General features: G+C 40.0%; 1 protein-coding gene and 1 pseudogene across 2 annotated transcripts in view; both read left to right on the top strand.

The window, feature by feature from the left end:
- Positions 1–21,820, top strand: part of FAM107B (family with sequence similarity 107 member B) — a gene marked incomplete at its 5' end in the record, with an annotated part of 241,681 nt that overhangs the window by 86,166 nt on the left and 133,695 nt on the right. Inside the window, one exon of the mRNA XM_084868848.1 lies at positions 17,250–17,310. Coding sequence (XP_084724974.1) covers positions 17,250–17,310 — 61 coding nt within the window. The remainder of the gene's footprint in view (positions 1–17,249; positions 17,311–21,820) is intronic.
- On the top strand, positions 13,718–15,633 carry LOC311612446 (transmembrane emp24 domain-containing protein 10-like; annotated as a pseudogene). The gene is made up of 2 exons: positions 13,718–13,798; positions 14,983–15,633. The product of its transcript is annotated as a transmembrane emp24 domain-containing protein 10-like (transcript).

Here is a 21,820-nt window from a genome sequence, read left to right as displayed (position 1 = left end):
TTGGATCCCATTCCCGGCTTTGGGCTGAATATCATGGACTTCAGTGACTTTTTTTCTTTCTTTATGCACCACCAATTTATCACCCATCACTCTAATAAAATTGTTGGGCATGATTGAATAGTGGGGTCTGGGGACACACTTGATTCAGACAGGAGTGAATAAGACAGAGGAGCAGACTGTGACAGTCTTCAGAGACACGAAAGAAACAAATCACTGGGACCAGTCACAGTGCCTGTGATCACAGCCAGCAGGTCTTATGGGTTGGGTTCTCAGATACTACCCTTCCCTATGAAGTCTACTGATGAGGTGGCAAGTGCAGTCCACATTGAGAACAGCAGCTGAATCTAGGTTGGACACCTTACTGAGGTTTGTTAACAGGGCAGGGGGACAGCGCATATTTTGTTATGGTAAACACAGATGAACAGATACAGACTGATTGATAGTTACAATTCCATTTGAGGAAAGGAATCATCAGCTGTCTGTCATGTAGTTGATCATGGCTGGGTTGAGTTGTTAGATTTCTTCAAAACAACAGAGGGCAGTGGTGAAGGCTGATTGCATCATCATGACGTCTGAATGTCTCTTCATAACCCTGTGTACTAAGGGATCTCTCCATGTTGTGTCTATTTCTAAGATCTATAATTCTATGAACTCCTTCTACTTGTATTACTCATAAAAGTTATGGGCCAGATATTTTATTCTCATTTGTCACACAAAGGACCGGAGAGGTTAATTGAACCACATAGGCCGGTGCAGGAAGACAACATGAAACCAAACTTGGGCTCAGGGACCCTTTGCCTTACCTCTTTTTGTTGATCAGTTACATACAGCAAAGGTAGGGTGAAAATTTATTATCAAAATTGACAAATTGACACTTTTGAGAGTGAAAAGGGATACAATTAAGGATCATTTGGGACAACCATGATATGTGGGTATTTTAGGTGTAGGGAGAAAGTAAGTAAGGTACATTTTTTTAAAAATTTTTATAAGGGTATGAACAGGTTTTAAACTTGAATTCTTCAAAATATATGGGGTATGTTAAATTTACAAGCATTTATATTGCTTGTCTCTCATAAAAACCTGACTATGTAGGTAGGTTGGCTGTCCTTGCATCCAAAGAAAGTACATGGTGAAGCTGCCTACCCTGCCCCAGTGTGACTAATCACAAGTAGAACAGCCTTAAATTTCAAATGTGCCCCTTAACATCCCTGCCATCAACACTTTAATCTCTACTACTTTTCCAAAGCAATAATTATTTTATAGTTCAAAGGGAGCCAGATTCTCCACAGCAGCAAGTCTTCAGTGTGCCCCTGGGCTACATCGTGATTGTCTAGCCCCCTGCCCTTCTTTCTAGTCCTTTCTAATCTAATCTGAGCAAATTGTTAGCTGAGGGCTGATTCTACCACACAGAGTTAAAAGGATGTTCCTGTGAAGTTGGTTCCCTTGCCAATTTCTCACCGTGTGGATATAATAGCAGAGAGTAAGCCAAAATTGTAGGATAGCTTTTTGCCTCCAAACCTATAATTGCCTCATTCACCAAACACCCTCTGGTCTTGGCTGTGAATTGTCTATTCCTGGGAGAGATATAGCAGCAAAGTAGTTGAGAACTATGGGCCTTGTATATAAACTTGGGTTTGAATTGGATGTAGACTTTGGTCAGTAAACAACTAACTACTACTACTACTACTACTACTACTACTACTACCACCTGTTTAACGGTTTAAGCCTCAGTTTCTGGCAAAATGAGGAAAACCATGCCTATTTTATAGGGATTTTCATGGAGAATAAATTCAGTTTTGTAAGTGAAGCTTCAGCTTCCTGTCTGGCCCATTATGAGCTTTTGTTATACTATTGATGCTTTTCATCCCAAAGCAGCAGACTCACCACTCAGGGAGCAAGCAAGGGAGCTTTGCCCAAAGTGTAATCTGCAGAATGCAGATCTGTTACTGAATCACTTCTCAAACATTCTCCACTTGCTTTTTTTTTTTTTAAGACTTGGACTCTGGAGGACTAAACTCTGAGAGTACTTGTTTTCCCCTTGCTCATAGTATTGAAATCATATTTTGTGAACCCAAACTTAACATAGTCTGACCATAGCAAAGAATGTTGTAACTGACACTGTCTTATAAATTCCTCACCCATTGTGCCTTTCACATAGTTGACCCTCAGGAGCACCTAGAGGAGGAAACCAATCATTAGAATGTGAGGAGTCCAATGGAACAAATGAATGAATCAGTTAGACACTACTATCACTGGCATATGTGTATATACATGCACACAAACATACATATATATTTAAATAATTTTTGCATCCTGTTCTCTGTGATACATTTGCTATTTTTTCTGTCAGTCAAGGTCCCAACAGGAAACAGATGGCCCTCAAATTGGAATCATTCTAGGAGAGCTTAATAAAAGCCACTGTTTACAAAAGTGTGGGTGAGATGGAGAGGAACCACAAGGGATATTCATAACAGTAAAAGAGCTGTTACCACTCAGAGGCCCAAAAGGATGAGGGTGGGAGGAAGCCCCATTAGGAACCTGGAAAAGAGAGCATTTCCTAAGAAGACTGGCGTGACAGGAGAGTGGAATAAGTGCCTTGACCTCACACTGCTCCCTCCCTCAGATCTGCTCATTATTACCATGGACTGAACCCAGTGGGAAGCCAGAGGGCATAAGAACCCATGATGTGTTCATCAATGGGCGGGTTGGGAAGAAGGATGGAGTGCATGGAAGGTATTAGGGCCACAGCTTGAGATGCAAGGTATATTTTTAAAGAGAAAATTAAAATGGAAAAACATTATCAGAGGTTGTCTTTCTTGAACCTGTTCCCTACCTTGAATATGGCCATTTCTTCTTTCCTGGCACAGGGTGTTAACTCCCCCAACATGGCTTTCTTCTACTTTCTTCTCATCACCTGCAGACACCTGAGCACCTTCCTCTTCACTCTCCCCTTGCACTCCTCACATTCTAATGATTGGTTTCCTCCTCTAGGTGTTTTTGAGGGCCAGGACTATGTTTGGTCCTTCCTGCCTCTCCCACACATAGAGTAGCAGCAGGTAGGCACGCGGTAGGTGCTCAGACACTGTTTGCTAAATGAATAAATTTCCCACAAAAAGAAAGCAGGCTTGCTATTCCATTTGGTTTTCTAGATTACAGCCCAAATTAATGCCCTCCCCTCTAAGCACTTTTCTTCTCTCTTAGAGGAGTAGGCAAGAGAAGGCCCACAGAAAGAGGTGAGAAAGTACTGGTGAGCCTGCACATCTGGAGTGTGTCAACAGTTGCTGTGGAAAGCAGCGACCAGCAGGAAGGTGGGTGGAGGGTGGTCAGACGATGGAGCGATGCCTTTAAAAGACAACTCTGTTGATTAGAACTTCGGATACTGCTTAAGTTAACACTCAAATTTTCAGTAGCTCCCCTTCTCTTACTGGAAGCTCTGACAAAAAGATTCTGAGGAACAGCATGTATCCTAATAAGAAGGGCAGAGGCATTGGAGAGGCTGAGCAACTGAAAAAACTCTTTACCAGACTTTTTTTTTTTTTTTTAATTGTTGCTCAGTTTCCCTTTAGTACATTCTGTGTGTTTGTATTTTTGTTTGTACATGTATGTGTGTATGTGCATGTTTGTTTCAGTGTATGTATGTGAGCTTATGTGTGTGTGTATGCTTTTGTGTATATATGTTTATGTGTTTGTATGGCATATGTGTTTGAGTATATGTGTGTGTGTTTGTGCATGTGGTTTTGTTTGTGTTTGTGTATTGTGTTTGTGTGTATGTGTTTGTCTATGTGTGTGTTATGTATGTGTTTGTATGTATATTAGGTTAGCCCACAAACCATAAATATTTTCTGAGTGATCACTGTGTGCAAGGTGACAGGATCTATTCATTGTGTTGATTTTGTATTGAATAGGTTCTGTTAAAGTAAAAAGATACTGAGCTCTATAATGATCTTTTTCTGAATATTAAGAATTTGTCTGTTATTTAAAAGAGTTCAGAGTGCTTTTTCTGCTCCCTCCTTTATTTGGTCTGAAAGCATGGCCATGACATTGCAAATGGCTACTGTTCCCTCTATTTTCTTAAGGAGAAAATAAAGCTCAGGCAGTATGAACTGGTCAGGTTCCCATTATTATATGGGATGGAAGATGGTTCTTCTGACTCTTATTTTTCATTAGATGCCATTGCACTTCTAAAATGATGTTCACAAGGATTAGTGGAAGAAAATTATTTTTTTAAATTGTTTTATTTGTAACACAGTTTGAAATATGAAAACTGTATATTGGCCCAGGAAAAATCTTGGGTCCTCTCTAGCAGGCTTTCCAGATTTATTTATTTATTTGCATAACGCTTCTCTGAGGGAAATTCCCAAAAAGCCATGAGTTCCAGGACACTGCTTTAATTAAGAGCCAGCACAATTACATTTAAAAATACATTTTAAAAGTTGCTGTAAGAGAAATGCTTGGTCAGGACCCTGCATGTTGGTGGAACTGGGGAGAGGGCAGGATAGCATTGAGCGGCCCCAGTTTAGCATTTTCCCCTCAGATGGATCCAGACAATATTTTAAGTTCATTTGGGAAATTAATAAATAGTGCTCCATGTTAACTCAAATTTCAAAAAAAGAGGTTGAATTTTGGAACTTTAGTCTAAACTTTCTTACTGTAGCCTAGCTTTGGCTAGAACTAGAAAAAATTAGGATTACAAAAATCAAAAAACAAACAAACAAACAAACAAAAAACCATCAAATTTTCACTTATTCTGAAAAGTCCTATAGGAAACCAAAAGAATTGCTGAGTATTACTGTCTAGGGGTATAACTTCTGTTCATCGACATAATTCACTAGTGTCATGGCTTAGAATACTTCTGAAGTGAGATTCATCAGGATATGGAAGCCAGACCCTAGAAGTTATCTCTAGGATTCTTATAAAAGCTCTAAGAAAGTCTTCATAATTTGGGTCTCTAACAGCACCTTTTGTCCTTTCCTGCTTTTTGATTCCTAATAGGAGACTCCCTACTTTTTGATCCTTCTGCCTGAACTCTGAGGGATGGAGGGAGCAAATTGAAAAGTGTTCCTTTAGCATCTAGTGAGCAAAGGGTCTGACCTTGCATGTCTTTATACTGTAGTTGTGTGCCTTCAATTCCTCAAATTCCTCATGTGGAAAATGAGGGTGTAAGATAAGAAGTTATTCTGTTATATTTGTCCCTGTCCCCAGTTCCTGGCATGGGACTCCTATAACCCTGGTAAATAGGGGTGCTGGGAGAATCTTGGTTCTAGTATTTAGTCTTTGACCCCTAACACAAATCTCTTAAACCTTTGTAGTTTTGTAAGCAATAGGAACATCTGACATAGGACCCCTAAATCCCTTGGAATTTCCTGGTTGATAGGAGTGTCTTTTGTTCTAATGGGACAACTCTGGTTGGGCTCCTGGATTGGGCCACCCAAGCCATCATTAGAAGGACCAAGCTTTGTTTACAAAAACCAAATTAGAAAGACCAAGTTATGGTTAGAAGCTTAACTTCAGACCTTTGCCAGGATTCACCAGAGAAGGAAGAGAGGCTGGAAGTGGAGTTAATAATTGATTGTGCTCATGTGAGGAAGCCTCTATAAAAATCAAAAAGTATGGGTTTTGGAAAGCTTCTGAGTTGGTGAACACATCTACACACCCAAAATCCAAGGGGACAGAAATTCCTGTGTCTGGGACCCTCCCAGACCTCTCCCTATGCACCTTTTAACCTAGCTGTTCATATGTATACTTTAAAATATATCTTAAAAAAATAAATTGGCAATAGAAATTATTGAACTGTTTTCCTGGATCCTGGAAGACACTCTAGCAAAATATTTAAACTGAGGAAGTGGCCATGGGAACCTCTAATGTGTAACTAAGTTGGACAGATGTTATAGGTAACCTGGGGACCTACTACTTGTAATTAGCATCTGAAGTGGGGGAATTCTTGTGGAACTGAACCCTTAACATGTAGGGTCATTGTTAATTACAGTTAGTGTCAGGACTGAATTGAATCGGACACCTGTGTAATGTTGGACAATTGTTCTATGTAGGTAAACATCCCCACCTCTGGTTTTCTAAGTGTGAATGGAGGAAAACTGTATTTTTTCTAGAAAGGGGATACCTGCTCTGCCCACCATGTACAGTTATTGAAGGAATAAAGTAAAATCATATTTTGGGCAAATAGATATGAGGTATCACTAATTTTGTGAACCAACAAGAAGACAAAATTAAAAATAGTGCCCAAATTTCCAACAAAAACTCTTATTCTCTGGTTCACAGTGTATGTATGAAATCCTTTTGGCACATTCTCTCTCAAACTTGCATTGCCTTCCAGGGATATTTGGCCATGTGCCGTGCAAAGCTTGAAGCAGCATGTGCTATACATGCAGAGCTTTCTGGAGTTTTAGATTTAGGCAAAAAAAAAAATAAATAAATAAAAAATTTCTTTTTGAAAAAAATTCTTTAAAACAAATATTCATTCACAATGTGTTTATGGAGTATAAGCTGTAAGTAGCTGAAGAGCTATGATTCTCTCTCATCACTCATTCAAGATCTGTAACACAAATCTATATCTATATACATAAAAGCCTAATATGCAAGTTATCCCCTTGGGAGTTTGATCAGGAGACTGGGAGTTGATCGCTTGCTATGATGTGCACTGACCACTAGGGGTGGTGCAGAACAAAGGAAGGCCCCAGTCAGCAGCTGGAGGGCCCTGATTGGCCCTAATCGCTGGCTAGGGTTAGGGACCCTACCTGTACACAAATTTTGTGCACAGGGCCACTAGTATAGGATATATAATTATATCAGTTTTAGTCTGTTCAGGTTGCTATAATAAACTACCATAGAGTGAGTGGCTTAAACAACAACCATTTATTTCTTACAGTCTAAAGGTTAAGATATCCAAGATCAAGGGCTGGAAGATTTGGTGTCTGGTGAGCCTACTTTCAGGTTCATAGACTACCATCTTCCACCTGTGTCCTCACATGGTAGAAGGGTGAGGGAGCTCTGTGGGGCCTCTTTTATAAGGCTGCTAATCTCTTTCATCAGGGCTCTAACCTCATGACCTAATCACACCAAAGGCTGTACTTCCCAATACCATCACCTTGGAGATTAGGATTTCAACATATGAATTTTGGAGACACACAAACATTCAGACTACAGCAATCAGTATGGGCAACCAGTTTTACTACTTTCATTCCTCATTAGTTTGAGAGTTTATTTTAATTTTAATATTTTCACAATCATTATATAACTCTAAACTCAGGACCAGCATGTTGAATTACAGCCCTAAAGACTGTATCAAACTTTCCTATGTACTTGGTTCTGAAATTTCCATGTGACAAGTGTTGTTTTGTTCTGTGGTTTTCTTGGCCTGGGGCCCTATAAACCTCATTTCTGTCTTTGAAATGGTCTTCCCTAGCTCTGAGGAACAATCACTCATTCCTTTGTAAAACTATATGATTTATGCTCTTCCTTACGCAGAGTTCTCTTCATTTAATCTTTTCACTAAATATAGCTATTTAATAACTAGCTGTCCTTCCACTTAAGGTTAAATTTTCTATAAATAACACCAGCAGGAAGGAAACATAAAAGAAGGCAGCATGGTATGGCTCTGACCCAGATGGTCTGAATCTTGTCCCACTTAAAAGCATGCACAGTTAGATAGTTTTTATCCCTCAAGGGTCCCTTCTATAAAATAGGGACACAAAATCAACAATGAATTCCTCTGACCATGTTTCTCAATCTTTCTCACAGGAGTACTCCCTGTCAAGGACCCCATGTCCAGACTTCCTTGACATCTCATGGTTATCCTAAACATTTATGTCTGTTCGACATACATTGTCCTCCAGTTTGTTCTAATATACAAATCATGTTTTTCCTCCATATCTTTGAGTGAAATTGATGCTCCAGAGAGAGAGTCTTTGCATACCTCTAGCATATGACAGCATACTTTAGGAGTTACCCATCCTTTATAAGTGTGATTGTTAAGATGGTACTCAGGACTGAAAATATTCAGCAGGTGTGCATTAGTAAGAACATATTGGCTGTTAAAATATCAAAACACCCTTTTATAAATTGGTAAATAACTGCTACGCAAGCCCTTGAGTGGTATTCCTGTCCCACATTATCCCTCTCTTCAGACCCCTGAACTAACGGGTTAAGACCTATACCCCAGAAACCTCTAGGTTGCTTCCTATTCTAAGTCCCTGTGGCCTATACCATCCAAGATGTTAAATATTTTAAAAATCATTCCATATTACATGTAACATATATGAAGCTCCTGTCATATGTTATGACTAAATAAACTGCAGGCATTTTCATTCTCATGGTTTTGGAGAATTCAGTCTACTTGGGAGCATATAATTTGAATAGCATAGTAGCCAGTGTTCCTTCCTCCCCACTTTGGTACATAGCCTTCCTTCCTTTAGGAAACTGCTGTCTCTGAGTTTTCCAATTGGAACACCCTCCCTCCAGTGGCCCTTGAAATGGGCAGTGATATAGGTCTAGAAAATTATAGTCCCCATTCCCTCCTAGAGATGTGCCTGTGACTCAAGATAAGTATGTGACACAAGATGGACCAATTAAAATCTTCCCCTAGAACTCTGGATATGAATGCAGGGACTGGGTTGCTCATTGTTCCCCTTGGAAAGGATTTCTCTGTGTACTGGGGTTCAGGGACACTTCTCTGAAGTCTCAATGAACTGAAAGGATGGTGGTCCCAGAACTTCTTATGGCCTTGACCTGATGATGAAGGAGCAGCCTGAGAAGTGATAAACTGACAGAAACAGACAAATGGAAATATTGTGAAAATGATGATACTGCCAGAATACTAGACCCAATATCCATCCTTTACAACAGTGCTTCTCAAGTTTGGGTGGGTATCAGTGAAGCATCCATCTTATATAAAAACAGCTGTTTGAAATTTTAACTCTGCTATTTTGGCTTCTGTAAATGCTTTCTTGCTTAAATAATAAGGAAAATAAGACTACTCCCATTCCAGAGAGGCTGTGGACTGTGCCCCAAACAGAGTTGTCATTGCTGACAGCAGGCCAGACCTTGAGATATGCTCTTATAGCCCTTTCCTAGCATGTAGGCCTTCTTTCCCAGAAGGCCCAGAAGTCTCATTCCAAATTTGGGAGAAAAAAGAGCTGGGAAAAGTATAAATAGAAAAGGTTTCCTCCATGTGGGGGCAGCGATGGGGGGGGGGGGGGGCTGTAGAATTTTAAAGGCACATTTTTCTCTGGCTCTGCCCTAAATAAAATTTAACTCCCTTTCTCTAAGCATGGCTTGGTTTTCCCCCAATCTTCTGTAACATCAGCACCACTGGCAGAGATAACAAGGCATCCAGGCTTGCTGAAAAGATGGAAAGGGCCGGGCTGTTTCTGCCACATCCTCCTGGTGACCTGGATACACACCCAAGTTCAAGAACTGCAGCTTTATAAGCATGAGGTTCAATACATCCCCTCCTTTGCTGTAGTTACTTGGGTTTCCTATAAGTAGAGATGAGGAAAGCACTTAGCACTCTATGGTATCATAGGCAGTGAATGAAGCAAATCTTCAGTCAAGGCCCCTGTCTCCTGAATCTTGAGTAGTTTAGTGAATTGCAGTTTTTTAAAAAAACATATATATTTTATTGATTTTTTACAGAGAGGAAGGGAGAGAGATAGAGAGCTAGAAACGTCGATGAGAAAGAAACATCGACCAGCTGCTCTTGCACACCCCCTACTGGGGATGTGCCCACAACCAATGTACATGCCCTTGACCAGAATCGAACCTGGGACCTTTCAGTTCGCAGACCAACGCTCTACCACTGAGCCAAACTGGTTTCGGCTAATTGCAGTTTTTGCCCCTGAGGAATATATCCTCCATTGACTCAATGCTGGCCAGAGTGAGGTGCTGAAGTGGTTAAGGCAGGAGTGACACCTTCCATCTCCTTGGGCTCCCCTGCATCTACAATTACCCGAGGGGCTTTCCCTGCCTTGCCTTACCCTCTGAAACTCCAGTAAACTCTGTGGTCTAAATGTTCCCCTTGCTCCTGACCATCCTGGCGTCTTTCCTCTGTAGCCCTGCAAAGGGTGCCATGCTTCTTTCTCTAGGACCTGTGAGTGTAACAAACTATTTTTTCCTAAGCCTCTTTTCTGTCTCCTCTTGGGGCTACATCTCACTGACTATTTCATAAAGTATACAAATCACATGGCCTCTCATTAAAACACCTTGGTACTCAGAAACAGATGAAAAGACTAATTGTTTGCTAATTTTCAGTAACAACACTTCAGTGCATCATTCCTGTCACATTCCATCTAATTCGGTTGTGAAGTACATGATGGTGTGTGAATTACAGAAGCCAATAATTGATACCCACCACCCGCCCCTCCCCTGAAGCTCCCCAGAACTAAAGTATCAGCTGGATCCCTTTCTGTTAGAAGTGACAAAACCCGATAGCATCCATTGCATTTAAAAATAGATCAATGTAGTTTACAAAAATAAAAAGGAATGTGATCTCTAATTTAGACTGAAAAGTCCGGGGTTATCTTGCTTCACGCATGGCTGGATTGGGGGCTTAAATAATATTATGGGGACTCTGTATCAGCCCATCTCTTGGCTCTGCCTTCCTTTGTGTGGACTTGACTCAGCTGCAAGTGACAGCATCAGCTTCAATCTTCACAGTTGTCTCAAGTTTCAGGATCAGTGAGTGAGACTAGGGGTTCTATTCCTAGAAGTCCAGAGAATATCTCTCACCAGCCCTGATTGGGTCTCATGACCACTGTGAACCAATTATAGGGAAATAAAGTGGACTGATTGGCACCACCCTGGGTCACATGACTATCCTAAACCAATTTCAGTGGATAATTACAGTGGATTGATAAACATTGCTTTGGGCCACATGACCACCCTCTACCAATCACAGGGAAATGCACTGGACTCATGGGCCTAATTCTTAGTCACGGACCATTCTTGGAAATGGACAGGGGTCTGTACAGGGCCTGGAACTGGTTTTATAAGAATCACAATTCATTAAGAGTGAGAAAGGACAACTTTAAAGAGGGAATCAGTACACACTTACTAGACAGAATGAGTGAATGCCAGGCAGCAAAATCAACAGATGGCTACTACAGTTGGATTGTTTTCATTTTATTATAGCTTCTCTGGGGAAAAGCCAGTAAGAACAAATTCAGCAAATCACAGACTTGCACAGAAGAGAAGAAACACAAGAATCTAAGACGCTCAGCCTTTTCCACTAACTACAACATAGTTTATACTATCGAAGACAGATGCTTACTTATCAGCCAAAAGTATTCCAAATATCCTTCCATCTGCAGATCATTCCAGAGCTTCACAATTTTTACTAGTTTATGAGAAAATTGGGGGAAAGGCAATTTAAAATGAAGTAATAAATATGTTTGGAGGAAAGCTAAAGGCCTAAGTTATTTCACCATTCTGGAATTCAGAGCAATAAAAAAGTAGTCTTGTTGGCTCAAAGGAGAATCCTTTCATGTATGAAACAACTTTATTTGGGCTATTTTGGCATCTCAAGAGATTTTCTCTGTGGGTGTATTGTAAAATAGCTCCTCATGTTTTTGTTGTATACTGTCTTTTTAGGCCATGAGAAACAAGAAATTATTTGCTATATTTAGTTGCTGTGTGTTGGGGCTTTAAACAATCATTTAGTTGTCTTTTGGTATAGTATTAATTCAGATCCCTTTCACAAACATAATTTTGAAAGGAAGTTTTTATTAAAATTTATTATAACATAACTTTGAGATAATTGAACTGAAGGCTTCTTCACCCAAATTGCCCATGACAGTTCTACTTCATAGATTTTAAAAGCAGGACAAATTTTGGAATTGGTCCCTGATGCTGAACATTTAAAGATGATCTTTGATCTCTAGAAATATTTGTTCCCAAACAGTTGAAATCAATTCCTTTATGAGTTGATACTGATGGTAATGTAAGGAAACTAACCTTTATGAACTGAAAATGACTTTCTTTTCAAATCTTACCAATCTTGAGAGGCTAGTGGATTCTCATCACCAACAATGAGATATTGCTAAGGAACTGAAAATTTAGAACAAATCAGGGAGTTCTCCTCTGATGGATAATACTAGTATTTGAGTTCCATTACTCCACTCTGGTTACAAAGTAGCTTCAGGTGTCATTAATGGGACTCATACCCACATGGTTTATTATGGCCCAGAGTATCTCTGACTAGACTAACTTCACAGGTGGAACAAAGTATGCACAGAAAGTGTGCCTGCCTAGGATGGAAGTTGAGTAGGCGATTACCTGAAGTATGTAATTTTGGAAGGGATCATGCCTAAAAATTAAGGACCCACAGAAATAACCCCATAACAGGCACTCAAGAAATATTTAATCAAGGAAAAAATAAATGAAGGAATCAGCATAAAACCATCTTGTAGATAAAATTTAAAAAGCATCATGTAAACCTTCCTCTTAATTTACCTCCCTTAGTCCCAACTGTACCTATTCAAATATTAACTCTATAGCAGTGACAATTATCATTAAAGAATATCATACTAGGAGAGAACCAAGATGGTGACATAGGTAAACACCTGTACTTGCTTCCTCCCACAACCACATAAAAAATTACAACTAAAATGCCTAACAACTATTATCCAGAACCACTGGAAAGCTGGGTGACTGGAAGTACTGCAACTAGAGAGGTAAAGAAGAAAGCACATTGAGACTGGTAGGAGGTGCCGAGGCATGGAATGGGCTGGCACCTGGGTGTGCAGATTTTTTAATTAGGAGAGAGATACAAGCTCCTGTTTGCTCTGAGTTCCAGTGCTGGGCAAGATTCTGGGGGACCCAGACACATACAGGGAGAAACTGGACTGTTTAGCATAAGGGCAGGAACGGGGGTGGGTGGGTGGGAGGGGTCTTTTTCCAGAGGGATGTGCACACAATGGTCATTGTTCTTGTGCTGGGACATCCCTGATACACTGCTGACTGGCAGCCATTGCTGTTTGCTCGACCCTGGAAATTCCCTGAGACCCCACCCTACCCAATTTACAACCCACCCAAGCTGTATACAGCAGCTTTTGCATATGAATGACCTGTCCTTTCTCAGCCTAAAACATGTCAAATAAGCTGCAGCTTGGTCTGGGAGCCTCAAAGCTATCAAAAGAAGGCCCAAGGCCAGCACCAGCACCGGCCTGCCTTGCTTCACAGGGGACATTGTCTGGGCATTTCCAAACCTGATACAAAGAGGAAGAATCTGTAGATCTCTCTGTAGCTCCTGCTAGATGACCCCAGGCAGTGGCTGACTTTGCACCTCCTTAAAGATCCAAGAGCCAGTGTAACCAGTGGTCAGTGTGAGACCATACCAGATTATAACTCTTCACATCCATAAGCAATACACTCAAGGGGCAGACTCAGTGAGCACCAAAGCCCCACTGAAGCAAGTCCTGCACCATAAGGTGTTCCATTGTAAACACAGCTAGTCCTCACAGTCAATTGGCCTGGAGGTCAATTCCTCCCAGTGATATCAACAGCAATCAAGGCTTAACTATAACAAGACTGTGCACCAGCCCACAAAGGTGATTGGGGAAGCTGAGCCACTGGGCCCTATAGGACACCTGCTATACAAGACCACTCTATCAACTCAAGGAGACTTAGCAGCTACCCAATACATAGAAACAAACACAGGAAAGCAACTAAAATGCAAAGACAAAGAAACAGGTCACAAATGAAAGAAATGGAAGAAAGCAAACTACTGGATATTGAGATCAAAATCACAGTTGCAAAGTTACTCAAGAATGTTTTAGAAACTTCCAAGGTACTTAGTGACTCCTTCAAGGAACTTAATGAGAATGCAATAAATAAATAAATAAATAAATAAATAAATAAATAAATAAATAAATAAATAAAAATGGAGAATGATCAGTCAGAAATTAAGCATACACTGACTGAAATAAAGAATAATATGCAGAGATTCAATAGTAGAGGATCCCAAGAATCAAGTCAAATATTTGAAATATGAGGAAGCAAGAAACACCCAACCAGAAGAGCAAAAAGGAAAAAGAATCCCAAAATATGAAGATAGTGTAAGGAGCCTCTGGGACAACTTTAAGCGTACCAACATCTGAATTATGGGGGTGCCAGAAAAAGAGAGAGCAATATATTAAAAACCTATTTGAAGAAATGATGACAGAAAACTTCCTGGTAAAAGAAATATTCTTACAAGTCCAGGAAGCACAGAGAACCCCAAACAAGAGAAATCCCAAATGGACCACATCAATACACATCATAATTAAAATGCCAAGGGCAAAAGATAAAGAGAGAATCTTAAAAGCAGCAAGAGAAAAATAGTTACCTACAAGGGAGTACCCATACGACTGTCAGCTGATTTCTCAACAGAAACTATGCAGGCCAGACTGGAGTGGCAATAAATATTCAAAATGATGAATAGCAAGAACCTACAACCAAGCAAAGCTATCATTTAGAATTGAAGGTCAGAAAAAGAGCTTCATAGATAAGAAAAAGCTAAAGGAGTTCATCACAATCAAACCAATATTATAGTAGGAAATGCTGAAGGGTATTCTTTAAGAAGAGGAAGAAGAAAAAGGTAAAGATAAAAAATTATGAACAGCAAAGTGACAACAAGTACCTATCTTTTAACAACTGAATCTAAAAATCAAATGAATAAAAAATCTGATGAACAGAATAAACTGGTGATTGTAATAGAATCAGAGGCATGGAAATGGAGTGGACTGACAATTCTCAAGGGGAAAGGGATGTGGCGTGCAGGAAGAGATTGAACAAAGATCTTATATGCATGTATGCAATACCTATAGACATAAACAGTGGGGTTGTGAGGGCCTGTGGTGGGGTGGGAACATGGTGGGAGGAGAAGAGGGACAGCTGTAATAATCTGAACAATAAAGATTTTAAAAATAGAATATCATACTAGAACTCAGAATATGTTTACCCATCTTTCTACAGATAAAGATAATTGTATAGCATCCGTCTGGTTTGTCTGGCCCACAAGCCCAGTGTGGCCCTTGTAAGTTAGTGTTACTGCTCTTACTTCTGCATAGCCCCAGCTTGGTTCTCACCATCTTCTTCCATATGTCCATTAACTCTAGCAAGTGCCTCCATGAGGAGATCCACAAGGACCTGCTGGTGACCAGCACATAAGAGATCACCAGCAAGTATGGAAGTGCTGATAGCCTGTGCACTCACCTCAAGATTACAGATTCTGTGCTCCAAAGAGGATGCAACCAAAGGGATATTTGCCATTATCACTAAAGATTATAACATGTTCAAAGTGTGTTTTAAGAGCAAGGAAACAAGGTGGATACCTGACCAATTCATGATCCTAGACATGAAGCATGGTGTGGAGGTAAAAAAAAAAAAATTATGAAATGATCACAAAAATTGACAAGTCCAAACATTTAGAGGTGGTCATAGGAAACCTAGAAGACCTTTCAGAATCTATCATTAATGATGTTGTCTACATGAAGGAATGAGAGGAGGAGATGCATGTTACCAGAGCATCAACAAACACTCAGGTCCTGTACTTCAGCATCTTTTCAATGCCTCATTGGACTAGCCAATTGGCAGGTCTTCTGCCTTGAGCACTTCTTCAAGACCAAGAAATTGATTGAGTAATAATGCCTACTACCCTCCTACCTTGTATCAGCCAACAGAAAGTCCCTGGGAGGTGCCTGGCTTAAGGCATTCTCCCAACACCACCTTCACTGCACATTGAAACTTTCTTGCCAGAACTTTCTTGGTGTGGGAGGACATAGGTTACCACCTAAACCAACAAATCAATGAGGGACCTGTTTTCATCTTGATAGTATTTGGACTGGTTTTACAACAATAGGCCTATTATTAGAGTCACCTATGACAAAACATAGGAGTTATCTAGGTAATGCCAGAGCCAACATTTGATCACAAGGTTTCCTCCTGTGCTGAAGCGTGCTTTCTTTCCTTTTCCCATTTGCTCACCAGTTTGGGCTTTGATTCTAGTTCCTTTACAAGGATTAGTATGTTCATGTGAAACTTGTTTCATTCTCAATGTCTTCTTTAGATTTCCATATGTTAATACATTTAGCTTTATCTTATCCCTTAACTAAAATGTTTAGGTAGCTTCGGGTGGTATCTTTTCATAATTTTATGTCTCTTAAAAGGGAGATAGACACCTCATAGAAATGACCTTTGAACTATAGGTAACTCTTTAAGAGAAAATTTAATTTGAGATAATTAAAAATTTGTGCTCAATGCTTGTGCTTTTCCTTCTAGTGTATTTATGTGTATTTTGTTTTATGCATTTTTACTAGATGAGTAGATTCATGTGACCACCATGGCAAAATGCAGGACAGTTCCATTATACAGATCTCTTGTGTTACCCTTTTAAAGCCACAGCCATATTCCCTGCTTCTCCCGAACCCCAACCTCTGGCAACCACTAATTGTTCTCTTTCCAATTTTATCATTTCAAGGATGTTATATAAATAGAATCATATAGTATGTAAATATTCGAGATTAACATTCTTTCACTCAGCATAATTCCCTTCAAATTCATCCAAACTGTGGTATGTATCAATAATTTGTTTCTTTTTATTGATCAGTAGTATTTCATGGTATGGAAGAATCACAGTTTGTTTAATCACTTACCCATTGAAGGACATTGGGGTTGTTTTCAGTTTTAGACTGTTACTAATAAAGTTGCTGAAAATATTTTAAAAAAATAATAATTATGAGCAGTGATAGAATTTTCAAAAGTACATGAAATTAGGTCTTTGAATAATAAAAGCTAAGACATTATTATCTTGTGTTGTATCATACTGGCAGAATTTCTATCTTCTGGAGAACCCCATCACCACCATGTCTAAGTAACTGAAGCCCCCAAATGTATTAATCACAGAGGTCCCTAACTTGTACTACTCAAGGATGGCATTTATGGACACAGCCATGTATGTGGCACCCTGCAATTTGTAATCTAGTGCCCCCGTAGTTATTCTACTCAACACCTATTATTGCATTTGTTGCTTCTCCAAAGTCTCAGTCTTTAAATGGGCTTGGTCTAATTTTTTTCATATCTTGATCTCATATTAATTAGTAGATCTGCAAAAATTTGATCTAAATGAATGTATTGTTCTCTCTCTCTCTCTCTCTCTCTCTCTCTCTCTTTCTCTCTCTCTCTCTCTCTCTCTCTCTCTCTCTCTCTCTCTCTCTCTCTCTCTCTCTCTCTCTCTCTCTCTCTCTTTGACTGGAACTCAGGAAGAAAAGGACTCCCAAGAAGAACCTAGATGCCTTCAGTTGGAACAGAAGATGACATCAGGTAGAGTACATTCCGTGTGACACATTCTTTCCTGGGCTGCTTTGACTGACAGCAGGGCGCATTTCCATTTGCAATGGAAAATCTTATATGCTGAGTGATTGGAAACATAACTAGAAATGTCACTTGAGATGAATTCCAGGCACAATATCTGGACAATCTTGTCATGATGCAGAAAATAGCTTCTCTTCTTCCTTCTCTTATCGATTACAGTTGTTGTTTTTTAAATCCTCACTCTAGAATAATTTTCCATTGTTTTTTTGTTGTTTGTTTGTTTGTTTGTTGTTTTTTTTTTTTTTTTTGAGAGAGAGTAGAAGAGAGGGAGAGAAGGGGGGAGAGAGAAAGAAACATTGATGTGAGAGACATATCCATTGGTTGCCTCCAGCTCACACCCTGACCACAGCTAGGGATTGAACCTACAACTGAGGTATGTGCCCTTGGCTGGCAATTGAACCCATGACTCTTCAGTCCACAAGCCGATGTTCTTACCACTGAGCAACCCAGCCGGAGCTGATTACAGTTTTTGATGAATAAGTACTTGCAATGAAGTACATAAATATTATGGTGAAGAAATTTCAAGTTCAGTTATCTTATAATATATAATAAAACCCTATGTGGCGTCACTTGCAACGTCATCACAAGATGGCCACCACAAGATGGCCAGCAGGGGAGGGCAATTGAGAGTGAACAGGCCTTCAGGGGAAGGTAGTTGGGGGAGACCAGGTCTGCAGGGGAGGGCAGTTAAGGGTGATCAGGCTGGCAGGGGAGAACAGTTGGGAGTGACTGGGCCAGCAGGGGAGGGCAGTTGGGGGTGATTGGGGAGCAGTTATATGTCAATCAGGCTGGCAGGGGAATAGCCAGGGGCAATCTGACTGGCAGGCAGAAGTAGTTAGGGGCAATCAGGCAGAAAGGCAGGCAAGTGGTTAGGAGCCAGCAATCCTGGATTGTGACTGGCATTCAGACATTCCCCAAGGTTTCCCAGATTGGAGAGGGTGGAGGCTGGGCTGAGGTCCCCCCCGCCCCCGCACCCCCCTTGCATGAATTTCGTGCACATTTGCTGTTGTATTTTTATGTTAGTGTATAGTTAAATATGCAATTTTGCTAAAGATATTTACCCCATACTAGAACTTTCTATGAGATAATATGGAAACAAATGATGAGCAAGTTTCTAACTTAGTTTCTAACTATGAACAGTACTGATAATGGGATGTAATTGGGCCAGACAAACCAGATTACTGAGTGGAACTAATAATAATGAAAACTAAATCTTAATACTCTCAGCTTCTATTTTCCAATGACTTTTTGTTTGTTTTATATCATTAGAGGTTAGAAGCGGGCTCCAGATGTGTTTGCTGCTGGCAGAGGCTCATGTTCTTGTAATTTAATGGAAATCAGGGAGCAGAATTAAGGACATGGAAATGGTAATGAAAATAATATGTAGAGTGAAGGGGGAAAGATGGTACTCTGCTCTGATAGAGATGGAAAAGAGAGAATTAGCAATTAACCAGCTCCCTCTACTCCCAGGATCTACCCCCACCAATAACAAAAATTTCCTCTTTCCAGGACACTCTCCCCTTGCAGGCTGACTCCTTCTCATCAGGTCTCAGCTGAAAGGTCCAGTGCCGCAGGCCACTGTCTTGTTCCTCCAAATCACTCTTCATCTTATTGTCCATTTTTATTTTGTTCATATCACCCATTATGACCCAAAATAATCTTTCTGTTGATGGGTTTATCTTCTTAATGTCCCCTGGAGAGTAAGATCTTAGCTACTTTAATGTTATTCCTAGCACATGGGGCAGTGCCTGCCACACAGTAATCAGTCAGAAAATTCTTACTGAGGCCTCATGTCCCCTATGTGAGAGGCATTTTTTTTCTCTTTGTAACTGAGATGTGGGTGGGCTGGTTTTGATGCCAGCCAAGTCCATGCCTATTTTGGATTTCTGGGGTATAAAAAAATAAGACAGATGCTTGCCCTCCATAAAACAAGTCATGCCTAAGAGACAGATGCAGTTAGGACATGAAAAGTAACGTATAAAAAGGTTGATACAATTAAAGCGCTACTGGGAGCACTGAGGAAGGGGCAACTAAATTTGCTTTGGGGAAGTAGAATCTAAGAAGTCTCCTGGGCTAGATGATTCTTGTACTGAATATGGGAGGAGGAAAGGAGGTATTGAAAACAATTGGGGTTTGTTGTTATGCCTCTGAAAATATCCTGAGTGCCACTTTTGATTTTGGTTTCCCCAGCTAGAGAAGAAGGCTGAAGAATGGCCATTGCTGACTCAATACAAATTTGGCCAACCAAGAAACTTTGTTTCTCAGCTGCTGTTATAAGCAATATTCTTCACTCTCTTGGCATAGTGTTCACTATATTTTGAGGACATTTGTTCACATCCAAAGCTTTGATTACCCTGTATGTCATGTAGGCACCACTACTCATCAAGACTTATCTAGGACCAGTTGACTCCCATGAGCTCTGCTGTGACATCTCAGGATGAGAAATCAGATATTCCATTTTCAAACATCCACTAGAGTTCCTGGATTATTAGGCCTTGGTGTATTTTACCAGAAATCTAGTGTAGTGTTAAAAATTTCCCTTACCCAATACATTTAGAGTCAGAGATCTCCATGAAACATCATTCTGCAGAGCAAGAGGGACACATTTAGTTAGAAATCTATAATCTCAGTTTCTTTGTGACCAGATTATATGATTTTAGATTTTTGGTTGTAAATAAATGAATATTTTCCCTGTTTTCTTTAAACAATAACATCACCTAATAAACCTATTCTCTTAAGTGTCCCCATGATTCTCCCACCTTGGTCACAAGTGAAACATCTCCATAGAGTCTAAGGCAAGTTCATTGATTTCACAGGTGAAGAAAATCTAGGCCACTCAAAGGAAGATTTCAAGCAGAAAATGCAAACTTTCTCACTATTTCAAGCAGAAAATGCAAACTTTCTCACTATTTCTAAAAATAAAAAAAATAATGTTTGGGGGCTACTGACCCTGGGTCTTCCTGAAGAGTTTGTCTTCTTAATTCAGGATTTACTCCAAATGTGTGTTTTTATACTGTGGCTTTAGTGTTTGCATCTTAGTTTTAGTCCATTCAATTCAGATCTACTGTACTTAGCCATTATTTGAAATCCTATTTGGTATAAATTGTGTTTGCTAGACTAAACTATGTTTACTGAAATACGTTAACTAAAATATGTTTATTGAATGTCTACTATATGCTAATATTGTGCTAGGAAGTATGCTATATTTAGATTGGAAAATAGAACAGATACGACTCCATGCTTTATGGAGCTTGTGGGAAAGGAAAAATGCAGCCATTACACATATGGAAAAAAAATGTAAATTATAGCCTTAAACAAATAAAAGTTACAGATAAGGCAGGGTTCTGTAGAAACCTTGTCTTCACAGAGCTTATTGTTAAATAGGGCCTATAAAACATGGACACAGAAAGCTAAGGCAAAGATAGGATACAGTACAGGCTAAAACAGAGACATAAAGAAGAGGGATGAGAGTGCCAAAGGGGTGGGAGAAATTTCATTTGGAGGATCTAGGAAGCTATCCAAGAGATTGTGGCATATGAGCCTACTCTTGAAGGATAGATATGAAATCTGTTTGTGAAGAGAAACACATTAGCCAATATATTTATAAAATGAAAACCAGATTGAATCCAACATGATATCTATTTGGAGTTCAGCCCATTTTTTGGTTGGTGATTTCTTAGATATCTGTCACTTTATCCTGATGTCTATAATTTACACTTGCAGGGCCCACCCAGGGGGTAATGGCAGGTTGATTAAGAGTGTGTTTAAACTTTGCCACCCCCATTACCCATTTTTTTTCAAATAATTCAGTGTTGTATACATTTGAGTTTTTTCTGTTTGTTTTGTTGTTGTTGTTTAGTAAGTGGCCTACCTGTAGTAGACAGAAGCCTAATGCCTGCTTAGGATTAGATGGCATTTGTTCCTGACTTCATGGACATACTAACTGAGTGGATAGGGTAGCCCACAATAAGTCCTTTTAAATGTGATACCACGTGGGTTGCTGTCAGCTGATGCTCCATTTCAGCAAGACCAGTGTGGGACAGTTTCATCAGATGCCTGCAGCCTGGCCCCTCTGTGCCCTGCCCTTCCTCAGAGGGATTCCCTCCTCACAGCCTTAGGTCCCAAGTCTCTTTACCATCAAAAAGACATGCAATCAGTTTCTATTAATTAACATCATTGTGTTGACTCTTCTTCAGCCTATTGTCATTGAGAGTTGTAAATTCACCAATGGAATGAAAAATTTGGTGGGTGCTAGGAGTTTGAAACATCAGCAAACAGGTAAAGAAGGGGAGGGGCACTTCTGGCTACAGTCCCAATGCATGATTAGCCACTTTCTTGATCATAGCCTAGGAAGGCCTTGAATCATGGGGGCACTTAATGACTGTCCCATAAGACTGCTTGCTCCTTAGAATCTGTGTCTGTTTACAAGTGATGTTATATTGAAAGGTGCTATTTTATA

Source organism: Pipistrellus hanaki, assembly GCF_964339955.1.
Source record: "Pipistrellus hanaki genome assembly, chromosome: 1".
Taxonomy (NCBI): Eukaryota; Metazoa; Chordata; class Mammalia; order Chiroptera; family Vespertilionidae; genus Pipistrellus; species Pipistrellus hanaki.
This window is presented reverse-complemented; position numbering and strand designations above follow the sequence as displayed.